Source organism: Pelecanus crispus, chromosome 2, assembly GCF_030463565.1.
Source record: "Pelecanus crispus isolate bPelCri1 chromosome 2, bPelCri1.pri, whole genome shotgun sequence".
Taxonomy (NCBI): Eukaryota; Metazoa; Chordata; class Aves; order Pelecaniformes; family Pelecanidae; genus Pelecanus; species Pelecanus crispus.
In genome coordinates, this window is record NC_134644.1 from 31,578,762 (window position 1) to 31,601,066 (window position 22,305).

Here is a 22,305-nt window from a genome sequence, read left to right on the forward strand (position 1 = left end):
CACTTTCACACCTTGCAAGAAATACTACTATTACAATAAAGTATGTCATAGTGTAAACATACAATACTATATCGAGCTTATTTATCGCCTGCCAACTCAGGTGGTATTAACTGAAACTCAAGCTAAATTTGGGGTCACAATGAGAAATTGTTTTGAATTAGTTTCAGTCTCAGTTTATATTTCAAATTAAAAAAAAAAAAAAGCCTCCACTCTCTCTCAAAATCAAAGCCCTCTCTTATCCTTTGTTTTACAGAGAAAATATTCTCGAAATATGTATCTTCCATATTAGCATTTAGTTTTTGTCAGCTGGCCAATTCTTATCTGATGAATTCAACAGCATAGATATGCAGTTGGAAGGAATGTTTTATAATGGGTACTTCTTATCTTCAGGGAAATATTTTATTTAGACTACATTGTTTCTGACATTTCACTAATGATTTTATGAACAACTTGACCTTTTTTTGTCTTCCTCTTTAAAGTGCATAGTGTAGTCAACTACCAGGAACCACTCAACCATACACTGGGAACAATGCCAGTGTAAAGACTAAAGCTACTTAGAAAAAGTCCCATTTGAAAAATGTTGTCATATGTAGGCTAATATTTTATTTTAACTTTATAGGTATACATTTATTTTGCACAAAAGTCGAAGACAGAACTCCAAAAGCACAAGTCAAATGTCCTTGCCCTGAATTATTTATACTCTAAGAATAACAACAGAATGACAAAAAGTAAAAACCAGAAAGACGAAAATGGAATATGACATGTCCATCAAGAAAACTCTTCAGCATTTATCAGTTGATTTGTTCATTAAAATCTGGACTTTAGCAATAATCCATATTCAGAAACAGTGCCTATGTAGTTGAATGATATTTCCCTCATGCAACAGTTGCACATTTTGGGCTAAATTATCCAAATTGCACTAAAGGGAGTGACTGCATGTAGAAATGGCAGGAGGCAAAAAACGTTTTCTTTTTCAAGGATGCAAAATGTCAAAAACTGTTTAAACCTTTGCTGGGACTTTTTCAGAGTTGTGTCATCAGTAGAGACCACCAAGGAGATAGCCTTTCAAATGCACATCTCTTCCTTGAACTGTTATGTTGGATCCAGCTAGACAATCAGCAAAGCAAGTCACTACATTAAAACCTCCTTGTGGCCACCTTCTTGGTGTGAAGACCTTCTAGTATGTGTGCACACACCAGAGCCACTAGTGAACTACTGAACTATTTAATAGCTGTAAAACAAATAAACAAACAAAAAAATCCCAAGCCAACCAAACAAAAAACCCCACCCCCCCTAGTGAATAGGCGAATTTTTACAGATTAAAGCGAGGTAGCTTGAGAATGGCATGCAGGAGGAACTGGCTAACTGTCCATAAGTATCAGACTGTATTCATATCGCCATTCTTGTTTCATTACATTCACAAAGCAGATATGGCATCTGTGAAAATTTGGTTGAGATGCTAAAGGATGGGCTAGACCACAGAAGACATATGTCCTGCATTTAATGTAGTTGAATCATGTCACTCCTTTGTGGCTTTGTTCACTCATCTGTAAAATGTGTCTGATATTTAAGTTTTTTCTAAAATGCTTTAAGATCTTTCCAATGGGAAGCATTCCCAGAGCTGGTATCACTAGAGAGACATGGCAAGGAAACCCTCTTGCTTATTGTGCATCTTTTAATATGATGCATGTTTCAGTGCACAGTAAAAAGTTGCTGTCAAATTCTGACCTGTAGTAAATGGAAAGGCAAGTGCTTAACAGAGGGCAAAACTTTTTTAATGCCTTAAAATGAACAGTAAAATCACTGCAAGATTCAATGAGGCATAGAGAACAACTGAAAAAAAATCAACATAAAATAAAAATGCTGTTGGGATCCTACACAATAAGACAATGAACTTGGTCTCAGTCCTGCACCTGGAAACCAGCTATGGTTTCTGAAAGGCTGAACTATAACTGGATATAAACTAAGTAAAAAATTGACAATAAAATCACAATAAATGGGATCAAATCAAGAGAGTTCTTTGAACATTAATATTGAATTTTTTTTCTTAAATGCCTGTGTAATGAGTAAAGGACAGGAATATCAGAGTGGTAAAACAAATCATGCAGTTATATTTTAAAGTTCATAAAAGAATTAATGACAGCAACTGAGCCTAAATGCTAAAAATGCAGACTTCAGACTCTGTACTGCTTAGTCAAATGTGTTCAAATTTACTAGTATATCTGCAACTCTAAGGAAAAAAAAAGGCTCAGATGCCAAAATCTTCTTTTTGTGGCTCCTGGTAGCCACATATGATAGTCTGCTTTTAAGCACAACAGACCACAGGAAACTACAGTGCATCATTCAAGTGTTTTTAAACCTGCACAGTTAAAATGACAATGCAAAAATACAAAAGGATGGAAAAGACTGACCGTTCAAAGCACTTCATGAATCAGATGTACTGGTTATACATGCTAGGGTATATACTGTGTTGTATGTATATGACTGTATCAGTTATAGGCATCACTTTCTCAGCTGATGCCTCTCTTACCAGCTTTCTTGTCTTGCCAGTGAAGCTGAAAAGAAAGGAGGTACATGTGTCATCCACTGCAAAACCACTGGGCACCCCAAATACTTGGTAAGGCACCCCAGAGCCCAGTTTTTAAAGTGCTCTGTGTTTGTGGGTGAAGAAGGCCTTGTTCTTACTCAATTGCCTTCAGTAATGCCTCTAAGCATGGAGGCTGCAGGAAAAAAGTGCAGTTAGTTCACACGATGCTAAAATCTGTGAGCTGTGCTGGTTGCCATTTACTGTTTCCTTCCTTCCCTGTGTAGAAAAATAATCAACAGGAAAGTATTGCACTGCCTTCTGTATGGGTTGTAAAGGCTGCAATGGCCAACGAGACTGTTCTTTATCTTGAATTCCCAGGTAGTTTCCCATATGCATTCCTCCCACAGGAGGACCTATACCTGTCCTTACGCAGACTCCCTCGTCAGCCTTTGAGTGTGTTAAATGACCTCCTCAGACTGGCTGAGGAGCCAAAGCTGCTGTGTGGACTCTGCCCATCAAGAACAAAATATGCCTATCTATATTCAAAACTTAGGAAAACAAGATCTGTGGTAAGCGCTATGGAACTAACTTTAACCACTCTCTATACCCAAAGTTAGTAAAGCATATGCTTCTCCACTAAAAAGACTACATGCTACAATTTTACAATTTTTGTGTTATTCCTGCAGATATACAAAGATACTTTGACTAGAAAGGGGGAAAATCCTTTTTTTAAAAAAAATTTCTTAGAATTTGGAAGTGCCTAAATGTCTGTTTTAATTATAACTCAGGGCAGAAAATAAGCAAGAAAATATCAGTCTAAAATGTAATTGCCTCAAAATTACATCACAACTAGACTGTATTAGTGTAGAAAAAGCATTAATGAGTTTAAAAGAAAATACAAAAAAAAAACAACTTCAAGAAAACTACTGAAGTAAGAGAAAACAAACTTATCCAAATTTGAAGTTCTGTGCTAGACTTTTATTAGTAATAACTTTGTCTACACATTGGCTGATTAGTCTAATGCAAAATGGGCAATTCTTCACATTACAGAAAAGCTATTAAAATTATCACAAAACCATACATTTTTGAGATGCTAAGGCACCTTATATCTGTTAATAAGCAGATAGTAATCAATCACCATGATAAACTAACATTATCATTTCTAATACTATTGCATTTCTTTCAAATCACTAAGCAATTACCAGTCCCCAAAGTTCACCACAAAAGGAAAAATCCTGCCTGCCTAGCACGAACTGTCACAGCAAATTAACTTTTCCTTCCAAACCACAGTGCTGCAGCAGCAGTGTGGATTTTTCTTTTTTCAGCAATCAGAAGAGGCAGAGAACTACCTTGTGAACTATGCATAGGAAAAAGTGGAGGCCCATAATATTTTCATTCAACTTCTGCTCTTTTGCGTAATCAGGCATTTGCTCTCTGTCTTCCTCAAATGTCCACATCTTACTTCAACTCTATCAGAACTGCTGACTGGAAATTCAGTTTCATACCGTGACTGATTTTTTTTGGTAATTCTTTTTCTTTTGTTGTTTGGTTGTGGTTTTTTTTCTTATACAAGAGGAACTCTCTGAGAAAAGCTGTCTTTCTCATAGCACATCTCTAATTAAAATGCATGCACAACTGCGAAAGGCTGACCCAGATTTTTCAGTAGGGAGAACTTATTAGTTAGTCTCTAACAACCTAATCAAATAAGCCATGGAAAGGGGAAACAATAATATTTATATGCAATTAATCATTTACCATGTTGTTTAGCCCAATAATCTTAAGAGTATTTGGAGGAAAAAAAGCAGCACATGCAACAGTATCAGACTGACAGACCAATTTTTGCTCTTGAATCAGTTCAATATTTGTATATAACACATACCTTGATAGACATTAGGAAACTTTACATGTTTTATTAATCCCAGCAGCCTTCATAACAATTTGACAGTGTTTATTCATATCTGCTCCAAAGATAAAGGCTGTCAACGGAAGCCTTAACGTTAGTAAAATGGCAGTGTCCTTGAAAACAGTGGCAACACTATGTTACCTTGTATGTAATTATTTTCTGTTCTAGTTTCTGAATCACCAGCTGCCAAAAAAACTCTCTGCATGAGGTAGGTTGATCAATTTTCAACATTTTGACTAATTTTTAACTTCTCTAATTATTGAACATGAAGCAACATTAATCTACAATTTATATTCTCGATATATTCTACTTCATTAGCTCCAAAGTTTTTCAACAAAGACAATGTGAAAAGACAGTGTATTTTTCCCTTGTATTATTCTTATCAAGTGAAGCTTCTGCATTCATTTCTATTGCTTAGCTGCCTAGCTGGTAGCTCCAAGTGTTAAATCAGTTGCTAATTCCCTAATCACATGCCTTTCTTTCAATTGCTTTTGCTAAGTAGCATTTGCATTTAATTAAGTATGTCTTAATTAGTTGATGGTTAATATTCGTGAAGTCATTTTCTTCTAAAAACCCTAAGTAGAAATGGCGCTGATTTCAATGAAGACAAATACACTAGTTTCTCACATCTGCTCATTATGCAAAAATGTAAGAAAGTTGGCCTAATAGTTTAATGATATGAAAACATTGCAGGATTGTAAACTGTCTGATTTGGTGATTTGTGTGTGAAAATTTACTGTGGTTTTGGTTTCAACGTAGAATTTCAAGTAGTATCATACAGTCTATTCCTTACTGAAAGAAATATTATAAACATCATACTTTGGCCCCTTATTCAAAAAACCATCATGAATCTCATAAACATGGATGGAATTTTTTCAAACGAGAAACTTGCACAAGCACACACACCTTCATCTTATTTACATGTTTACCATGACTGCACACACAAACCAGTGACATACAGAAAAGGCCACTGACGACTACTCTTTCACTATGCAAGTACTGGAAGATATGGATACCTTTTGAAATATAATCCTAAATTTTAAAATGTGGTTTTGGCTTTTTTTTTTTTAAGCAAACATTTGCAATGAAAAATGACTGATGATGGCAGGAACAAATACTATACAAAAGGAAAATAGCTGGAGCTTAGAAACCTATCATATCCAGTGTTTCTCAAATCAAAGATATTAGCATGTCAACTTACTAAAAAAAACCCATGATCTTGTTAAGGTTTTCTATTCCTTAACAAAATGAAACACCACATTTTACAAGCAGTAACTTCTTGTTGATGACTATGTGCAATTTTCCTCATGTATTCAACTTATGGGAAAAGAAATTTTGATGAGTGGAAAGACAGTGGCTTCAAGAACTCCCACATTCATGCAGAAATCTAAACCCAACCATAGTACCTGAGCACTTCTGCTCCTTCTCTGTAATCAAACCTGCAAATGCTACTACTACACCTCAGCTACAGCTTAAAGAGTAGCATCTGTTTGCTAACCTTCCCCACAACACGGTGTATTAGCAGCTATGTAGAAAGAATGCAGAAGCAGGTAACCCCCTGTGAGTGGTTTATAGGAAAACTAAAAGATATAAAAGGCATTCTGCTGCAGAAGAGAGTTCTGGTGACAAAATGTTTTCCCTGTCCTTAGGCTCATCAAAGTTTCAATCATGCAAATATCAAGAAAAGTGAGTCACTGCTAAGAAATCCATTTCAGTATTCCTTAATGCATCAGGTAAAGGTAAGGCTTTGCACCATATACAAAACTGTTACAGGAATAATCAAACCCAAAATAACACTCCTTACTTTGAAATAATGACAGCAATAAAGGGACAACTCTGAAAAAAAAAAAAATGGAGAACATATTTTAAAGATGTATATTTCCTTCTAAGGTTGTGTCAGAAGGGAAACATCTTTGGACGTTCTTTGGATGTAAATGGTTAAAAATAATGAACTCACACCTTCCGATATGATATTAATGTTTCCAGTAATCCCATTTTCATGTCTGGTAATAGAAGAACATATGTACCTCCATTTATATTAGAGTCATCTATCAGGATTACAGTCATGTAGATACAGTCTAAATTTGACAAAGGGAAATAAAAACAGGGAAAGGAATAGTATTGCTTTATCCAAATAATATTTTTTGATGTAAAATGTAGTGTCATCTGACACATATGTAGGAAAGCGAGATTAAACAGTAAGAAAAAATAATATTCCATAACTATGTTAACTCAGAAACATACAGTAACCTGAGGTTCCCCATTAAAGTATAAACTTCTTATTTAAGCTTGAATTCTTTACTTGATGAGAATGAGAAAAGTGGAAGAAACTGTTGTGCTCTCTTTGTCATTTTAATAAGAAGAATGTTTTCTGGAATCCACTTTCAAGCTTATTCCTTTATCCCATCTCTTATTTTTCACTATTCTTTGCTGATTTACTCAGGTTGAAAAACTAAATTACATATATTTCACACAGAAAATATGGAAAAATGTTTCCAATTCTTCCTGTATTTATTTACATAATTTTCTAAGTGGTAGTGGTGATGGCAGCTACAGTATCAGTTCCCCCAAGCATACAGCAATCACTTGGCTACCTGTGAAACTCCCAATTAAAAAAAAAAAAAAATTATACATGAGGTCAGTTCCTTCACTATACACACAGAGGCACACTAAGGGTGTCTTACAGCACTAACTATGGCTTAAAAAATAACACAGCCTTTTTATCTCTGACACAGCACTAAGTTACTGAGTGCTTATTTTGCATTATGCATGAAAGACAATGGAAAACTCTTTTTGCAGGTGATCCCTTCTTCGAATTTTCACTACTTCTGATACCACTGAATATCCACCAGCATGAAAGAGGTTGTATCTGAACTATTAGTGATAATGTATCACTGAAAATGACTAATCTAAATAGGAATACTGAAGAAGTAATCCAAATTAATTAAAAGAGGACTTTGAAGGAGATTAGTTAAACTGTATTAATATTTGGTATGGCTATCCTTATTCAGAATGAAAGAGAAAATTCTTAACAAATAGAATTAAGGTCACCTTAATTCTGAATAAGAAGATTCACATATATGTTTAATATAGTTTAACTAATATTATTTTTGCAGTTAATTTAGATCAACTTTCTTAACTTTCTCCACACAGACAAGTCAAAGTAAAAAACTGAAACATGATATACCTTTAGCTGAAAATCTGCTATACTTTAACTTTATGCCACAGTAGACTTGCACCACAGGAACAGTAGTCCAATATTTCTAATAAAGAGTCCAGCAGAATACCTACACATTGCCTAACAACAGGAGTAAGATTTTCCTACTGCTTGACAGATAGTTGAAGCATTTTCACAGTTCATTTGCTAATGTAGTCTTACTGAGAATGATAAGGAACAGAGAATACAAGTGTATTGATCATAACCAAGCACAGTTGCCTTCTAGTGTCAAGTAAGCCAATCAAACGTCATCTTGATATGAAAGAAAAAGTAAGTTTGATGACAGGCTACGGTCCCATTGAGAATAAAATCAATATTAGTGATGGGACCAAGTGGGATCAATATGTCAGACCAACAGGCCATTTCAAGCAGAATGAGGAAAGGAGGGGAAAAGTGCTGACAGAGCTATAAGGAAACAAGAAGATACAGAGTGTATCTAATCTGGAGGATGAGATCACTCGAAAATTCAGGTATTTCTAAGAACACTTGGCAAAAGCACCAACTCACCTTAAAAACATATAGCTGATCCCAAGATCAAGCGGACATTCTCAAACTTTTTGTCACTCTATAAATTGTGGCTTGATTGGGAAAAGACATAAAAGTATGACTTCAAAAATAATAATAAAAAAATACTTTCTCCATTTGTCTGTAAAACATTACAGAAACTTTATGGCATTTAACAGTGAAAAAATTCCTTTGACAGACTTTAGAAATATTTGTAATGTAATTTTGAGCATTGGTAATAGTAGGATTTAAAATACATGGATTTGAAAATGCAACATGTATCTATTTTAGCATTGCACTATGTCTTTTTGTTTATTTAGAAAACAAGAAGTTTTATTAATCACTGGGAATTATATTGCTATTTTTTCACTACTGGGTATTCTCTCAAATTTTTAAACTCATCAAATATGGACAAGTAGAGTGCTGTAGCCTTTAGAAAGGTTTCACAGGTATTTTATTGTAACTACTATTTTAGACATTTCCTCCTCCCCTCCAATAAGCAAAAAATTAAGTGGAGAACAAGTCCAGGAAGGGCAACGGAATGTCAGCGATTTACGACAAGTTCGATCAGAAATGCTAATTCTGATGCACTGATCTGAACTAGATTAACATTCAGGGATATAAATAGAAGCATGAAAAGGAAATAATAGGCAAGACTACAAAAAAAGTAGCATGAAAACAATGTGACAGCTCCACTAATGTCTGTAGAACGACAGTGCTCACCACAGTCAATCTTTTCAATGATCCCCTACACTTAGGTACTAATCTACATATTTAAACAACTATCTTAAATAGCCTGGTTTTAAAGAAACACTAAATCTCCATAACTTTCACAAATTTCAGGGTTCTCATTTTCTGCATAAATATGAGTTTTGGAGGATAACTTTATAAATTTAAGCTCAGAAGTTCACAAAGTTGCATCATAAATTGATGCATAAATATCCAGCACTACAGTTTCATCAGCAGATATTTTCCTACAATTTGGCCACCAACATTTCAATGTTATTCCTCTCTCTAATGCAAGAATGTAACTCACAGCTGAAGAGAATGACTAATGGCATGTAGCTGACAGAATATTAGATGAATATTTCAGTTTGTCAATTATCTAATATTTGACTACTATAAAGTGAATTTGAAGCAAGTTTACAACTACACATTCATAAATATGTGATGCCTCTTGCCACACAAATATACATGTAACTCAAAAGGGTTTTTAAGAGAATAAGAAAAATTATTTATATAGTAAAAGATGATTGCAAACATTTTCTTTGCATTATTCATCCACCTGCAGCTAGTAAAGAGTTGTCACTCTATATGTAATCTGACAGCTCAATTCAATCACAGTTAAAACACAGGACCCAAGAGGTGTAAAAGAGATCACTGCCACTGTCATGTTTACACATTTCTGAGAAACAGTTTTATAATTAATTTCATGGATGCTTCTGTCCGTGTCCTACTACTGGCAGATAAAATGTGGTCTTTGGAGAACATCTTTTTATCCCTCTTGCATGAGTATCTTTTCATCATTACAAGTGGAAGGCACAGCATGCCTTTAGGCAGCTCAGACTGTGAGTTAATCTTGTCTTTTGGAAACATTTTCATAACTGATTCCTCTCTAGAAGACTAGAACTAACCCATCCTTTTGACTTTTCCTTTTTCCCAGCCTCTCAGTAGATGGATTCAGAGAAAGAGCTCTCAGAAAAGCAACCAGAGGTAAATACCACTACATCTTGTAAACCTATGCTAAATTAAGGAAATACAATAACATTGTGACACAACAAAACCAAAAGTAGCAGGAACACATCTGCAAGTATAGGGATGTTATAACTTTTCTGCTTCATTAATAAGTTATACAGGTTAATGTCCTAAAGTCACAGAAATCTGACAGATTTCCCTGCAGGTTTGCACCTACTCTGAGAAATCAGCTTTACCCTAGAAATAAGGCTCGCTTCTCCTACTAGAAGGACATCACTGGTTTTCTAGAAGCCTCCCACAAGATTTAAGAAGCTTCTAAGCTAGCATTATTCTACTCTTTCCCCTCTTAAAAAAAAAAAAATCCATTCTGAGACATTCAGAACAAGAGATTTGATGTAGTTTCTACTTAATATATTTTCTCTGGAAAACACTAATGCAGCAATTTGCTATTTATAAAATATTATCAGTACCAATAAAGGATGTCTCAAATCAGTAAAATTAAAACCAAATATCTGATAATTCCTAAGGTAAGATTTACATAGCTAATCCATAAATTACCCCCAAAATTACATGAAGAAACCAAACAGCAGTAAATGCCAGAATTAAAGTTGCCTTTGTATAATGCGGTTTTTTAAATTGCATAATCTCTCATTATTTTTCCACTGGGTCCCTTCCTCCTTCAGTTCACAGACTGGAACCTCCTTAATGAGTAGCTATTTGGTCTTTTTAGTTTTATTCTCTTTGTTCAAGGCACAAGCCTATGTTTTATTTACCACATTTAATTAATAAGTGTTATTAAAACACAATTGGTAATTCTTCTAAGATCTTTTTGTCATGACTATCAGACGCCCACTAATACATTTATTTTCAGAACACTCAAGATATGACAGGTCAGTATTTATATTTTGCTGATGCTGAACAAAAGCAGAGCAAAATTAAACCCTGAAGAATGAGATGACTAAGGCTAGTTGTCTCAAAGACAAAGCATTCATTACTACAAAATGCCCACGTAATCCCCAAAGGAGATATATCCATTTCACAAATAAGTAGCAGGTTCTGTGAGGAAAATGTCATGTAGGCACAACTAAATAATTAAAGCGTTCCATCTGATACATTCACATAAGGACCAAACAACCTTAATTTCCTAATATTTGAGGGCTTGGCTTTGCAACCTAAAATACTTAATTTTGATGTAATGTTTCTTTCCAGTTTTCTAGTTTAAAACTGAAGCCAAATGAAAAACAGTACTTCTGCCATGGGTGTTACACTGACTGTGGACACTGCTCTGCCAGGTGATCTCATGGGACAAAAGCAGGAGCAGACTATAATGCACTCCGTTCCAGCTCTAGAAGTGATGAATTTCCTTCTCTCTTCCCCTGCTCTGGGTTTTTATCCAGCCTTATTTTTTCCAGACACTAATCCCAGTCTGCCACCTTGCTGTCTCTTTCACCAGGCCCTGCCAAGTTCTCTCCAGCTGCTTGTCAAATCCTCCCTTGGGCTGACCATCACCAGACCAAATCCTTCCCCAAATGCATTCCGAATCCTTGCCATGTAGAGACATTTTATAACCTCCTTTGAGTTCCTTAACTGCCCTCAGTAATCTGTCCTGGAGGAAACTAGGATCAAAACCTACTTTTCCTCAGTTCTTAACCTCATTGCTTGGGTAGTACCAGTTTGTCCTTCTTGCCTTCCCATCCCCCTTTTCACCAAATCCCGGGTACAAATCTATGCCTTTCCTTCTGCAACAGGTCTGTGACTCTAGGTTGCTGAAACCCTGCCAAAAGCTACTTGCACCCCAAAATTTGGACCAGAGCACTAGTAATTTGGAGAGACTGGGATTCTCAGTTGTTTGCTCTGATTTGGAGTAATCGTTGTGGCTGAGTATGTTTTACTCTTCGTTTGAAGTTTTCGTTAAGTATTCAGTGGAGATGGTGCTTGTGCGGTGCACAGGAGTTACAAGAACTGCAAAATGACACAGATTATGTTAAGGCTCTTCAAGTTGCCATTGCAACAGTTATCTTCTGAAATCAAATATTTCTTAGCAGATAAGAGTGGTTTTACATTAATCAGTACTCAACACAAATTACGATCTGAAAGAAAGGTCAGACAGTGAGCTGCTTAAGGCTGAAGTACTGAGAATAAAATTCCTATTTATTCTGGCTCGACGTGACTGGCTAATGAAGATGTTTTAATCATCACCATTTATCAACACACTAGCTTCATAGCTTTGAAGTTTGGTAACATTTATTAAGAAAATTTACCATTAGCATGCAGATTGTCAAAAAATATAAATGGGCCTGTCCAACCTTTTTCTCTCAGACAGAAAATTGACTCCCATCAAATCTGATGAGAGGATACTGTCTTAGGACATTTTATCATAAAGATTAATGATTAGTACTGTGTAATATAATCTTCCAAGAAGGTGTTATTTAATTTATAAGTATGTAACTTTATTATTATATATAACATTATTAAATGTAACATCATCTCTTCTGAGTATGATTTGCAAAAATATTTAAAGTATTTTATGAGTCAGTTCTAGGGAGTTAACACATGACAAACAAACCCAAAAGCAAAGGAGTTCAATGCTGGGTCTATAAATCCAGTTTTATAATCCATCCATAAGTCCATAAACACCTTTTTTTCTTGTTTCATAACAGCATAATTTGAAGTAACAAACGGAAAGAGTGTAAGGCATTAAACTGACCTGCCTAAAAACCCAAGTGTTTTGAAATGTATCTACAGTTATCCCTCTCTGCATTCTGTGATGAAGCTTGGAGTCTAATCAGGATTGGGTTCCTGTTTTGCAGGCTGCTACATAAATCAAAATTTATGCTTCAAAATCCCCCCACTCCTAATTTGCCTACTGCTATTACAAGCAGTTCTTGCAATATCCTACTTTTCCATCTGGTTGTGCCAATGAAACAAAAGCAGGTTACTAAGAACGTGCATCATATGAAACATGTAATTGCACTCTCTGCGGTATATTTCCAAAATATTTGTACTTCCTACTACAGCAACTTCTACTCCTAGTTGTCCAATAAATTTTAAGTACACAAGTAGAGCTTCTCTGCAAAGATCTTATACTATATTTCAGAAGCAAACATGCCAAAGCTGAGCAAACTCATCTGACTAGACAGTCAACTTATGATCTATGACACAAGAAAAAGATTTTGGTAATTAAGTCGGCCCACCTATTTTTAACTTAATTATATCCTTTATGAACATTAAAATCTCGCAGGCATTGTCCATACCACGTACGTCTGCCTTCGAAAATAGATGATAAACTGGAAACAAGGGTCTATTGCACTGTCATAAGTGGTAATTGTTTATTATACTATGCAGCTGAAACTCTGGGTTTGTTTTACTTAACCCTTTAATTGATATCATCCCATCACATTCCAGGCCAACTATTAAAGACATTGACAAAGCAAGTGATGTATTTAAGTCAATCCATATAATGAAATTACTTCATGTTATACAAACACTAAAAGCATCCATTCTTATATGGAACTTAATAGGGATATGCCTACTTTCCTAATGTCAAGATGAGAGACAAAACAGAATTGATACGACATATGAAATGTGACCTTTTATTGACAGAAGAATTATCAATTATCAAACTTCCTGAGAACTGAAATGGGATAGTTTAAGCAGTAGTGTGCACTAATTTTTCCTTATATTCCTTTATACTAAATAAAGCAAATCTTGTTAAAAAGAAATACCTTAAAAATCCACAGCTCTGAACAATGGCCTGACAGTATAAATTTTAAGGTCCTTTAAACTGACTGTATTTTACCCTCAATAACAAATTCTTACATAAAACAAACATCCAATAAACATATTCAACAGTTTCTGTGTAACCAGACAAATCAAAGGAAAGAAAGGACCAGATTATAAATTTCATATCCTATGTATTTACAGTGAAGAACAAAGGAAGCATCTTACATTTGATTTAAATGCCTCAGCAGGTCAGCCAAAAAGCTGTCAGGCAGAAAAGAACAGTTCAAATCAATTCTGTAATGACATTAGCTAGGAAATTAATATTGGGAAATGATGACTAATGCCCATACAACCAAGTTCCTGCAAGCATAAGGCAGTATGCGCTGAAAGAAACTGTCATTAGCTACTGTATTTTTCTTTTAATTGACTGCTGAGCGTTGGCCAGATTTTGATCTGGGTTCTCTTACAGGATTAGCTCAATAATTCAATATAATTCAAATTCGAATCTGGCTCTTCATTCTTTTTAAAGAACTAAGTCATAAAGTGACACAAAGTAGGTATTTGCTTTTTAAATAATCATTAAAAAACCCAGCCAATCTGATGGTTTCTTCATTCAATGCATATAGCCACAAAATAGAAAGGGCAGAAGTAGAGTCTTTATACCTGGGCACACCTATAAAGCTTCCATTGATTCTCTTATTGTCTCCCATTATGAAAATTAATGAAGACCAGCAGCTACTCATTTAGCATATATTTGATTCAAACCATAAATATACAGAAAGAGCCAATTTTTAAAGCAGCCAAAATATTTTAATGAAAACGGTTGCACCAGCCAATCTTCAGTTTTTCCTGAAGTTTATTCTACATATTTAATTAGATGCCTATTGTAAGCAGATATAAAGCCACAAGCTAAAAATTAAGAAACAAAATACAGATGTTGATCAGGAAACTATAGAAAAAAATTTAAACTATGTGAAGAAATTTTATAAACTTTTCTGCAAAGTAAAATTCAATAAAAGGAATACAAAAAATATTTCAGAAATAAATATTTCTAAGTCTAGAGGAAAACAGTAAAGCAATTAAATCCTATAGGATTTATATATTTATTCCATATACTGAAGTATGGTGTCTTCAGTCAGTCACACTAGCTAAGAATAAACACAGAAAAAGGAAATGTACACTGCTCCATTTTGGACAGTACAGGGTTTGAGCCACTCCATACAAAGTAGTCAAACTAATTGATTTGAAATGTTTACATCTGAGTGTCTTAACAAAACAGCCTAGTTTACCTTCTATATCTTTTAAATAGCACCAACACCATTGTTTTGCCCCCCAGTATTGCAAACTGGGTACAGCCCACCCATGTTACATCAGGATATACTGATGTTGATGGTGGTTTGAATTTGTGCTCCATCCTCAAGAAGACCAGACCTGCATCACCCCCTGTATGTCCAGATGCCAGAAGAGAACTCGGCTACTTCAGCACACATCTCTGCCTAGACAACTTCAGGAACAATTTTGCTACTTCAAAGAGTTGCAGTAATTTGCATACACACGAAGAGCCTTGCTGTTGCCATGACTCCCTTTTCTAAGGATAGTCATCTCTCACAGCTCTGAGCCAGGAGGTGGCAACGGGTCCATCCCTCTCCCCTGTGGAGCTAACTGTAACCCAAACAATTAGTGAGCTTGAACAAGGTCCGGAAGAAATTTGCCCTTCAAAAGTGAGATCTGTTTTATCCAGAGTAACACATGCAGTGGTACAAAACCCAGGATATTATAAAGGCTGTAAACCAATTTATTATTTACACATTCCTACAAAACGCGCAAGTAATTTCAGCCTGCTGTCTGAGGATCAGAAGCACACTCCTAACACCACAGCCACTGCTGGTACCTGTGCTGCAGAGTTTAGCACAAAGATAAAAACCTAAAAAAACCATAATGAATGAACCAGCATTTTGCAGGCATTTTCAGCAGTAGTTAATTTTACAGATTTTTATGTCAAAAATTATTTTGCCCTATTTACATAGGAGTAGCACTAATGCACCTGTTAAGGAGTGGAGAAGTGGCCAGCTTTCCTACTATAGACTGAGTCTTTAAATTATATAGTAATATTTTTGAAATGGTATTCTTCATAGATTGCCATAGCTACAGAGAAATAGAGCAAATTCATCTGCTGTAAAACCACTCTGATGAATGACAATTTATTAAAAAAACCCCAGTCATTCTATCATCAGCAAAAGTTAATCTGTAGCATGGAACATTAGCCACAGATCTCTAATTATTAAAATAATGTATGTGATGGAGGAATTCTGATTAGCTTCTGTCTGATCTTGGAGTTTCCACAACCAAAAAGAGGTTTTTTTCACCTAAAGGAGTTCCTTCGTAAAATTTCCTGGAAGACTGACTAAGAATATTTATTCTGAAAAGGTTCTTTCCACAGTAGAAGACTGAAGTTCCATTTATATAATAAAATACATCAAAGTTCATTATAGTGTCTGGAATAACAACCTGGGATACTGACTGTCATATTTTTTTCAGCCTGAATGAAAATTCTGATTACTGCAATCCGCTGTGGAAAAAGAATAACAATCATAGGCCTCCAGCAACAACATGGGAGGATAATCTATTGTTTGTTATCATCTCAAAGGCTGTAATGACTCTTATCTTTACACCAAATTGAAGAGAGAAGCTCATTCCAATTATATAAAACAACCTCACAAACACCACTACTCGATTCTAATTGTGAAGTAAAACACCCAGGTCAAGACATGTTATGCCAACTAATTATGCTTTAAACATATAGAATGATGCAACAGTCAACAGAAAGAGAAGATACTCATCAGTGTGGGGTTTATCCTATGTTAAAGTAGTACATTTACAGTACGATGTTTATTCTGAAAATTACAACCCCAACCTTTTTCATTTGATAAAGCAGAAGCCAAGGGAAGAATACAATTTTGGTTTAGTATACTTAAGTCCCTTTGATCCAACCCCTCCTATCAGGCACTGATTTAAGATTGGCTGATTAATTCATATGAACTCAAAAAAAAAAAGCTCTTGAAGAGACTGAAGAGAATATTGTTACATAAAGATTAATTCAGTTTGTAACATAGCAAACTTAGTCACTAATTAATACTTTCCACATAGTTTCTCTTCACAGTCATTTTTACCTGTAAAGCTGAGTGAAATTCCCTGTGTGGCATTTAGATCAAAATTATAACAACACAAGATTATTGTACAAATTATGTATCCTGTTAATTGAGCCACAGTCTTTAACTGACAGTCAGTATAGTCCTCTCCAAGAAGTGCTCAAGGAACACTGAATATCACAAATTTTATATGATGATTAATTTAAACCATGATGTTTAGACAACGGAAGAGTAGCATTCTCCAAGCTTTATTTTACTGCAAACTACCTTGCAGCTGTGGGACTTGATGCAAAACCTGCCTGATTGCAAGGTGCTGCTCTCCTAGATTTAGCAGAGCAGAATCTGGATGTCTGCAACAAGTGTTTGGTGACAAAGGGTACCAGGGGTATCCCGTGCCAGGGTGGGAGGCCAGAGCTACCTGGGAGGAGGTGGTGCTGTGTGTTTAGAGGGGTGTTTTAAGAGTTGCCTACAGGATTTTCAGTGGGTTGGTGCTGTGGGAGGCAAAGTAAGGAGATGCTTGAGCAGAGTTAGCTTGGAGGGAGAGACTACAGAGGTTCGTGGGTCCCTAGTTCGTACTTGGTTTGCTTTCACCGTATCATGCTAAACTTCCGCAGGAGACACCTAAGCAAAAACCACTTGGTATTACTGCTGAAGATCACAGAAGATCTTTACTAAGAGAAGGAAGGGATTTCAAGGAAGAGCTGAGGCACTCCACTACATTACTCTCCATTGCTTTTGCACTCTGACAAAAGATATTGAACACATATCTTTGTGGGTGATTGGATCTTTGCAAAACAAACCATAATTGCAATTTGTTCTCTCCTTTCTTTGAAGCTGTGTCCACAACTCTTTAAGATTAAAGACTGACAGGCACATGGCCAAAGCCTGACTTCTCACTCCTTCTGGGACAGATTGCTGATGTAACCAATATATAATGCCATATAATTCAGAAAGACAGATAGACAAAGGTTAGTACTGGGAGCAAAAAAGTTAATCACAAGCCTTCCAAGTCAAATTTCACCAAAACAAAAGCCCATGCAGTGCAGAGAGCAAATCCCGTGAGTTTGAAACAGAACAATAGAAAATACCATATACATAAAACATAGCTCAAAGTTTAGTAGCTTGATTGTATGCTCCAAATGTATTATGGTTACAATATATTATAGTCAATATAAATGTCTATATTACAATTTAGTAAGAAATTAGGCTAATCAGAACTTAGACATGTGAGCAAATACTACTCCTCAAAACCAAAGGTAAGCCAAACTATCCAAAATCTAGTAAAGCACAAAAATACACGTTCGTTTTGTTTTATAGATTTTTTTTTAACTATTTAAAAAAAAGAGGAAAAATGCAGAAATATTTAGGAAACACTTTCATTTATGAGGAAAAGGCCATTTTTAATCTGAAAATGTATACAAACAAAATTTCAAATAGTTTCAGAATTGTTGCCAGGAAATTATCTACACTGTGAAGGGAAATCTTTTGAGAAAGGGACATAAAATGTTGTGAACTCAATATTGTAATTCTAGGCTAATCTCTTTCTGAGCTGTAAAAATGGTTACCCGTTCTCTTAGGTGTATGCAGGAAAATAAAGCTTACACTCTAACTCAATGGTTTCAGCTTTAAGCTCCAAAACTCAATTATGACTCAAATTTTTGAGCATGAAAGCTCAAGATTTAAATCTCTCTATAATCAGTTCCTATTACTTCAGACCAATTTAATTAAAAAAATACTTTGTGCAGCTGTTAAACACCCATCAGAGGTGTACCCTTACTTAATCCTTTATAGGGAGTTAGAAGTCTCTTACCATAACTACACTGTAGTCAGTACAATTATTTTAATTCATATGCTGCTCTAGACTATAATATTACTAAAGAATAAGGAATATTCTTGCAAGAGTAATTCATGAGTCTTCCATAGATTAAAGTATTTTGTAAGCAGCTTTCAGCATTGGCTTTTATGACTATGTCATGCAAAATCTGTTTTCTCTCACAGAGGATAATTGAATAATGGTGGTATTTTTTTTGACCTTTTGAAGAAGCAAGCCAGCTTGGACTGTCAAACCAACTCCATAACACACATCAAACGATGCTTTTTAATAAACACATCATTATTTTTCTTCCAGCTATACTTACAGCAATGCATCTTACTTTACTCGCACTTTATTTGGTTCTGGACTGAGAGGATCAGCTTTGTTAGTGGGATTACATCAGGGAATTCAGTCAAGTCATTGCAGGCATGAGTCTGACCTACTGAAAAACCATAGCTGTTTTCTATTTACTTTTCTCAAAATCTCTTCGGGAACCTTTGAAAACCTACGATGTGTAGGTGAAGAAGCTTGATCCTAGAGCAACTAGAGGGCCTATCCTTCCTAACCAATACTAAAGGACCCTTCCTAACCAATACTAAAGGACATTTTTCTCTATTCCAGACAGCTTGGTCTTAAGGACTGAGAAAGCTGAGAACAACAAAAACTGCTACCCTTTTAGATTACATTTTAGCATCTTCACTCTAGTCGGTGTGGACCGTGGGAAAAAGCATCTTACCATCACTGTTGATGCAAACGACTACAGGAACCTGCGTACCAGGGCCACATGGCTTCTCATTGTCAGGAATGCACTCCTCCAGCCCCACGATTCGCCAGTCATAGCAGGAGGGCTCTTCACATGGGATGGCTTCCAGCAGGTGAGGGCAGTTTCCCGTTCCTCCCGTAGGCTCGTTAGTGATGCGCCGTTTCCTTAGTTTAAAGCCTGAAACGTCCATGAAAATACAAAGGGCAGAATAATTCAATTCTAAGATGCAAAGTGAAAAGATTTTTATCTATCTATATCTGAGTGAGCAGTTCTGTTTCTCTTCTGTGTAAAAGATACCACAGACTCTCAGCACAACGTTGCATTTTAGATAACTGGGTAGAACTCATTAAAGAAGCCAGAGAGGTAAAACTTTAAGAAAAGCATCACAAGTTTTAAGCTTCTGCAGTAAGCTTTGTCTTAAACCCCTGTTTATCCTAGTCATATGTACTCCAGGAGGGAGACAGGAGTTATTTCCTATGCATCACTCTTGCTGGATCCCTCTCATCTAACAAATCTTGACTACATTGCTGGGTTGCCATTTCTCAAATATGATGTTTGTTTTCTTCTCAGATATCTTCCAACAGGGATGGATTATCAAATGAAATAATCTTATAAACATCCCCCCCCACCATAAAAAAAAGAAAAAGATTACAATGATTACATTGCCAGAAAAGGCAAGGCACTGAAATAAACCCAAGAAGTGCTATGAACAAATTTTCAGTAATTAACATCTCAATATTCCCTTGCAAGCATTTACAAATTTTCTTAAGACTACCGAAACTCATTTTGGATCAGAGAAACTGAAGGACCTTCATACAGTGTGTCAACTGCCAGGTCGATGTCAGTCTCTAAGAGCAACACTCTCTCTCACTTTCAGTATGGCATGTTGAAAAAGACAGACTAAATCTATATTCAGAACAACCTAACCAAAATGAATGGATTCAGGAAATAGTTTCTCATGTAATACTTTTCTCTAGTTTCTGTTATATCTAATCAGAATATTTTAACTTTGACAAAGGTTTGTTTCTTTTCACATTTCTTCACAGGCTCTTTCGTTTTATCTCAGTATTCAGGCAGGTTAGCAATACACAGATATTTTTTATAAAATACTACATATAACTCTTTAATTTCTACCAGGACACAAACTAAACAGGAGAGAGTTTTCAAACACATATTTGCAAGAATTGATTCTTTGTTTGAAGACATGTCTCTCCATTCAATTATAATAAATATTACTGTAAAAATACATTTCCATGTATCTTTAATTGTTTTTTTCTAAATTGAAGAGGTCAGCCAAGTTATGTGCAAATGGTTTACTGAGCCTGCCATAGAAGGCTGATATAATTTCAAAAAAATAACTCCAGCGTCTACTGCAACAAAGGAGGCAAATGATCCACAGTAAAGGGCCATTCCTGAAATATGTAGAGACTTGCTGCTAAAACTGGGAGTGCCTGTACAACTTTTACATCATTCTCTCAGAAGAACTGTCAATGCAATTATAAAATAAAATATAAGAATTTCCAGAGAAGAGGAAGTTGAGAAGTTGGAAGTTGAGAAAAGATCGCTGCTCATGTGTGCAGGAATAAAGACTTGCATAAAGTACATCATAATATGTTTCCGCTAGGCAGGTGTCCAAATCAGTCTCACAAACCTAAACACTACCCCTGAAAATGTGGCAAATCTTTCATTGATGGAACACAAACAGAAATAACAGACTACTTGACAGCTGTACTCAGAGGAGACTTAATCCAATAGGCTTACACACCAAACTGCTTCTTCCTTCTTGAGTTGATCAAGGTTGGGTCACATTGCCATGAGACAGCAATGTAAAACGTGCATTATCGCTGCCCAGGCTGAAGTGTAGCTAGCAGTGTACCAGGAAGAAGAAACTAAGCTAATGGGGTAATCACAGTTGCTCCTTCAAGTGGACATATGCGGCTGCCCTTTCTTATGCGTGTTTTCAATCAAGGAACCAAGTCTGTATTCTCAACTTTTGGCAGATAATCACATTGCAGCAATGACTAGGCCAGTTTTTCTCATTTACAGCCAGAAACATGCAGACTTCTGACATGAGGTCCTTGTCACTGTATTCTTGCTTTCCTATTTTGATGTCAGGTTACTACAATCTGTTCTGCATACGAATAAACTGTAAAACGTGAAAATTTAAACCAGCACATATGTCATCAGTAAAACAGTGTCACTTACTAACAGCGAATGGTCCTAGCACATGCTTTACATTCTACTGGTGAATTCTTAAGCAATTGCTGAACTGTAAATCTTTGAGTGACTTGGACAGTATGCACCTCAAAGGCTGCTTCTGTCGTCCTTTCGAGACAGTGCCAGAATTGTGATTTGAACACATATACCAACTGTATCCCTTTCAGTTTGAGAGAAAGGTTTGAAACTGGAATTGACCTGTAATAACCCAAATTGACCTTCAGAGCCTAGTAAACAGCCTATGTTTTTTGCCAGCTCTGGTGGACCGGTAATCCTAAATATAGCCCTAATTCAATGACTTTTTTTTGATGCTCAGAAGCACTAGATATACCCTTCTTGATACAAAATTTAGTATGCTTGGATAGCCAGAAGTGCCTAGTGACTTAGGAATATGAAATAATCACCATTAAAAGGCTTCACTGAATTTTTACATACCCTTCTTGGCCTGAGGGTCATCACAGCTTTCATAGGTGCATGGTCCCCAGGCTGACCATGCCGAGGTCTCACACTCTGTAGGACAGGGTATATGGCACAGCTGGGAGGTGCTGGGAAGAGGTCCTGTACACAGCGTACGGTCCACCGGCCTCGAGGCTGTCAAGACAAAGTCAATACATTTCTCATGTATCACTGGTCACAATCTTCAGCTCTAAGTGGACAGAACCATCCTTCATTCAGAAAGGCTGCTATCTCATCATTTTAATCTGATGAAGTGACGGAAAAATGCCTGTCTTGAAAAAATGAAACAGAAGTCAGTTTACACTCTGCATCAACAGACCCAAATCTGATTTTGTGGA

The 22,305-nt window shown here is 35.9% G+C and overlaps 1 protein-coding gene across 1 annotated transcript in view; it reads right to left on the minus strand.

Annotated features, from left to right (window-relative positions):
* THSD7A (thrombospondin type 1 domain containing 7A) overlaps positions 1-22,305 on the minus strand; it is a 208,456-nt gene that overhangs the window by 75,246 nt on the left and 110,905 nt on the right. The window contains exons 6-7 of the mRNA XM_075705432.1: positions 21,947-22,102; positions 19,268-19,471 (exon numbers count right to left, since the gene is read on the minus strand). Of these exons, the coding sequence (XP_075561547.1) occupies positions 19,268-19,471; positions 21,947-22,102 (360 nt within the window). The remainder of the gene's footprint in view (positions 1-19,267; positions 19,472-21,946; positions 22,103-22,305) is intronic.